At 45.6% G+C, this 5,402-nt stretch overlaps 1 protein-coding gene across 1 annotated transcript; it reads left to right on the top strand.

Annotated features, from left to right (window-relative positions):
* Positions 1 to 332: 332 nt before the first annotated feature.
* LOC139554365 (cytochrome c iso-1/iso-2-like) lies at positions 333 to 4,087 on the top strand. Its single transcript, XM_071367116.1, has 2 exons — positions 333 to 501; positions 3,942 to 4,087. The coding sequence occupies exons 1-2, from the start codon at positions 333 to 335 to the stop codon at positions 4,085 to 4,087; spliced, it is 315 nt and encodes a 104-aa protein (XP_071223217.1).
* The last annotated feature ends 1,315 nt before the right edge of the window (positions 4,088 to 5,402 follow it).

The raw sequence follows: 5,402 nt of genomic DNA, 5'->3' as shown, positions 1-5,402 counted from the left end.
ATATCATACTAATTTGAGTAATTTGGATTTACATTTACTATGATACGTCTAGTCTATTAGACCAGGCTGGTTAACAACTGGGTTCTCCACTGTGCAAGGGGCGAAAATGTTCCACACACAAAATATAGTGACATCATTGGGAGAAATGGGACATGTCAGTACTAATCGAGGACACATATCCTGACATGCATACCATAGGTTATATATTGGTGTCATGAGGCTACACGTAACTACACTAAATGTAGCTGGTTTCCATAATTGCTACTCAACCTTTGTTTTATTTAGGCAGACAGCAGAGTTCTCTTTCTGTCCAGGACAGAGAGCAAGTTGCAATGGGGGACACAGAGAAAGGGAAGAAGGCTTTTGTCCAGAAGTGTTCCCAGTGCCACACAGTAGATGAGGGGGGACGACACAAGGTGGGACCTAACCTCTGGGGCCTGTTTGGCCGGAAGACAGGACAGTCACCTGGATACTCCTACACACAGGCCAACACCAACAAGGGTAAGGGTCACTCTGTGTGTGTGTCTGTGTCTGTGTGTCTGTGTGTGTGTGTCTGTGTGTGTGTCTGTGTGCGTGTGTGCGTGTGTGCGTGCGAGTGTGTGTGTGTGTGTGTGTGTGTGTGTGTGTGTGTGTGTGTGTGTGTGTGTGTGTGTGTGTGTGTGTGTGTGTGTGTGTGTGTGTGTGTGTGTGATTACATGTGTGTGTCAGTGTCAATTTTCATAACTAGCACATCTGTATGGATGACACTTTCTCTCTATCATAAGATAATCATAAGAAGAACGGTTTGACAATATCTCATGTAGTGGATACCAATGAAGTATTCAGAAATGTACAGTAGCAGTGTGTGATGGTCATTAAAGTGGAGCACTGGTACATTTCCACTATGTCTTACAGTCTGACAGTCAGATACAGCTACATGTCTGGACAGGCAGGATAGACTGTCAGATACAACTACGTGTCTGGACAGGCAGGATAGACTGTCAGATACAGCTACATGTCTGAACAGGCAGGATAGATTGTCAGATACAGCTACATGTCTGGACAGGCAGGATAGATTGTCAGATACAGCTACATGTCTGGACAGGCAGGATAGACTGTCAGATACAGCTACATGTCTGGACAGGCAGGATAGACTGTCAGTTACAGCTACATGTCTGGACAGGCAGGATAGACTGTCAGTTACAGCTACATGTCTGGACAGGCAGGATAGGCTGTCAGATACAGCTACATGTTTGAACAGGCAGGATAGACTGTCAGATACAGCTACATGTCTGGACAGGCAGGATAGACTCAGATGGAGCTACATGTCTGGACAGGCAGGATAGACTGTCAGATGGAGTTACATGTCTGGACAGGCAGGATAGACTGTCAGTTACAGCTACATGTCTGGACAGGCAGGATAGGCTGTCAGATACAGCTACATGTTTGAACAGGCAGGATAGACTGTCAGATACAGCTACATGTCTGGACAGGCAGGATAGACTCAGATGGAGCTACATGTCTGGACAGGCAGGATAGACTGTCAGATGGAGTTACATGTCTGGACAGGCAGGATAGACTGTCAGTTACAGCTACATGTCTGGACAGGCAGGATAGACTCAGATGCAGCTACATGTCTGGACAGGCAGGATAGACTCAGATACAGATACATGTCTGAACAGGCAGGATAGACTCAGATGCAGCTACATGTCTGGACAGGCAGGATAGACTCAGATGGAGCTACATGTCTGGACAGGCAGGATAGACTGTCAGATGGAGCTACATGTCTGGACAGGCAGGATAGACTGTCAGATGGAGCTACATGTCTGGACAGGCAGGATAGACTGTCAGATGGAGCTACATGTCTGGACAGGCAGGATAGACTCAGATGGAGCTACATGTCTGGACAGGCAGGATAGACTCAGATGGAGCTACATGTCTGGACAGGCAGGATAGACTGTCAGATGCAGCTACATGTCTGGACAGGCAGGATAGACTGTCAGATGGAGCTACATGTCTGGACAGGCATTATAGACTTTCAAATACAACTCTTTCTTGAACGGCATTGTTGGTTAAGGGCTTGTAAGTAAGCACTTCACGGTAAGGTCTACACCTGTTGTATTTGGCGCATGTGACATCTAAAGTTTGATTTGATACCTGAACAGTAAAATATAACAGTAATCCTTACTGTGGGGACTGAAACCTGAACAGTAAAATAGGACAGAAAGCCTTACTGTGAGGACTGACACACTGACTCATTAATATGTATATACTGTATTCTAGTCAAGGCCACTCCGACATTGCTCATCCTAATATTTATATATTTCTTAATTCCATGATTTTACTTTGAGATGAAATCAAATTTATTTGCAAGCAACGCAGGTGTAGAAGCACGGTGGCTAGGAAAAACTCCCTAGAAAGGCCAAAACCTAGGAAGAAACCTAGAGAGGAACCAGGCTATGACGGGTGGCCAGTCCTCTTCTGGCTGTGCCGGGTGGAGATTATAACAGAACATGGCCAAGATGTTCAAATGTTCATAAATGACCAGCATGGTCAAATAATAATAATCACAGTAGTTGTCGAGGGTGCAACAAGTCAGCACCTCAGGAGTAAATGTCAGTTGGCTTTTCATAGCCGATCATTAAGAGTACCTCTACCGCTCCTGCTGTCTCTAGAGAGTTGAAAAGTTTCCTGGCCATGGACCCAAAATATCGATGTTTTCTTCCCCGAGCCACTTAGTTATCACTTTTGCCTTATGGCAAGGTGCTCCATCATACTGGAAAAGGCATTGTTCATCACCAAACTGTTCCTAGATGGTTGGGAGAAGCTGCTCTCGGAGGATGTGTTGGTACCATTCTTTATTCATGGCTGTGTTCTTAGGCAAAATTGTGAGTGAGCCCACTCCCTTGGCTGAGAAGCAACCCCACACATGAATGGTCTCAGGATGCTTTACTGTTGGCATTACATAGGACTGATGGTTGCGCTCACCTTGTCTTCTCCGGACAAGCTTTTTTCCGGATGCCCCAAACAATCGGAAAGGGGATTCATCAGAGAAAATGACTTTACCCCAGTCCTCAGCAGTCCAGTCCCTGTACCTTGTGCAGAATATCAGTCTGTCCCTGATGTTTTTCCTGGAGAGAAGTGGCTTCTTTGCTGCCCTTCTTGACACCAGGCCATCTCCAAAAGTCTTCGCCTCACTGTGCGTGCAGATGCACTCACACCTGCCTGCTGCCATTCCTGAGCAAGCTCTGTACTGGTGGTGCCCCGATCCCTCAGCTGAATCAACTTTAGGAGACGGTCCTGGCGCTTGCTGGACTTTCTTGGGCGCCCTGAAGCCTTCTTCACAACAATTGAACCGCTCTCCTTGAAGTTCTTGATTATCCGATAAATAGTTGATTTAGGTGCAATCTTACTGGCAGCAATATCCTTGCCTGTGAAGCCCTTTTTGTGAAAAGCAATGATGAAGGCACGTGTTTCCTTGCAGGTAACCATGATTGACAGAGGAAGAACAATGATTCCAAGCACCACCCTCCTTTTGAAGCTTCCAGTCTGTTATTCGAACTCAATCAGCATGACAGAGTGATTTCCAGCCTTGTCCTCGTCAACACTCTGTGTTAACCTGTGTTAATGAGAGAATCACTGACATGATGTCAGCTGGTCCTTTTGTGGCAGGGCTGAAATGCAGTGGAAATGTTTTTTTGGGATTCAGTTCATGGCAAAGAGGGACTTTGCAATTAATTGCAATTCATCTGATCACTCTTCATAACATTCTGGAGTATATGCAAATTGCCATCACACAAACTGAGGCAGCAGACTTTGTGAAAATTAATATTTGTGTCATTCTCAAAACTCTTGGCCATGACTGTACATATAAGTACACATCTTCATTACAAACACATGCTTACAAAACCATGTTTCTCACTGTCTCCCATTCTCTCTCTCTCTCTGTTCCTCTGTTGTAGGTGTAGTCTGGGAGGAGAAGACACTAATGGTCTATCTAGAGAACCCTAAGAAGTACATCCCAGGTACCAAGATGATCTTTGCTGGTATCAAGAAGAAGAAAGAGAGAGAGGACCTGATAGCCTATTTAAAGGATGCCACTTCATAGACAGACACACGACATGCACACACCCCGTATCATACTGTACACACACACACACACACACACACACACACACACACACACACACACACACACACACACACACACACACACACACACACACACACACACACACACACACACACACACACACACACACACACACACACACACACACACACACACACACACACACACACACACACACATTTCCTTCCTATACATGCACACCTCTCTAACACACACCTGTCATTCTCTACTAACTTACTCCCACTCCTGGTACAGATGTTCTTCTGACACACCCAAGGACACACCTCAATACACACACAAACATATAGCACAAACTACTGTACACTACCACACACACTACAACACACGCTACCATACACACTACCACACACACTACCACACACACTACCACACACACACACACACACTACCACACACACTACCACACACACTCCCACACACACTACCATACACACTACCACACACACTACCATACACACTACCACACACACTACCATACACTATAACATTTGATTTGATTTGACACTACCACACACACTACCATACACACTACCACACACATTACCATACACACTACCACACACGACCATACACACTACCACACACACTACCACACACTGCCATACACACTACCTTACCACACTACCATACACACTACCACACACACTACCACACACTACCATACACACTACCATACACACTACCACACACACTACCACACACTACCACACACACACACACACACACACACACACACACTACCATACACACTACTACACACACTACCACACACTACCACACACACACACACACACACACACACACACTACCATACACACTACCACACACACTACCACACACACTCACATGGACACTACCACACACTACCACACACTACCACACCCTACCACACACACTACCACACACACTACCACACACACATACTACCATACACATGACCACACACACTACCACACACACTACCACACTACCATACACACACTACCATACACACAACCACACACACTACCATACACACTACCACACACACTACCATACACACACTACCACACACACTACCATACACACTACCATACACACTACCGTACACATTATCACACACTACCATACACACCAACACACAATAATACACAGGAGGTTGGTGGCACCATCATTGGGGAGGACGGGCTTGTTGTAAAGACTGGAGTGGAATAGTTGGAATGGTGTCAAATACATCAAACACTTGGTTTCCATGTGTTTGATGCCATTCCAATGTGCGTTCAAGACATTA

This window comes from Salvelinus alpinus, chromosome 26 (assembly GCF_045679555.1).
Source record: "Salvelinus alpinus chromosome 26, SLU_Salpinus.1, whole genome shotgun sequence".
Lineage (NCBI taxonomy): Eukaryota > Metazoa > Chordata > Actinopteri > Salmoniformes > Salmonidae > Salvelinus > Salvelinus alpinus.
The sequence above is the reverse complement of the archived record's forward strand: the minus strand, read 5'-3'. Positions and strand labels throughout refer to the sequence as shown.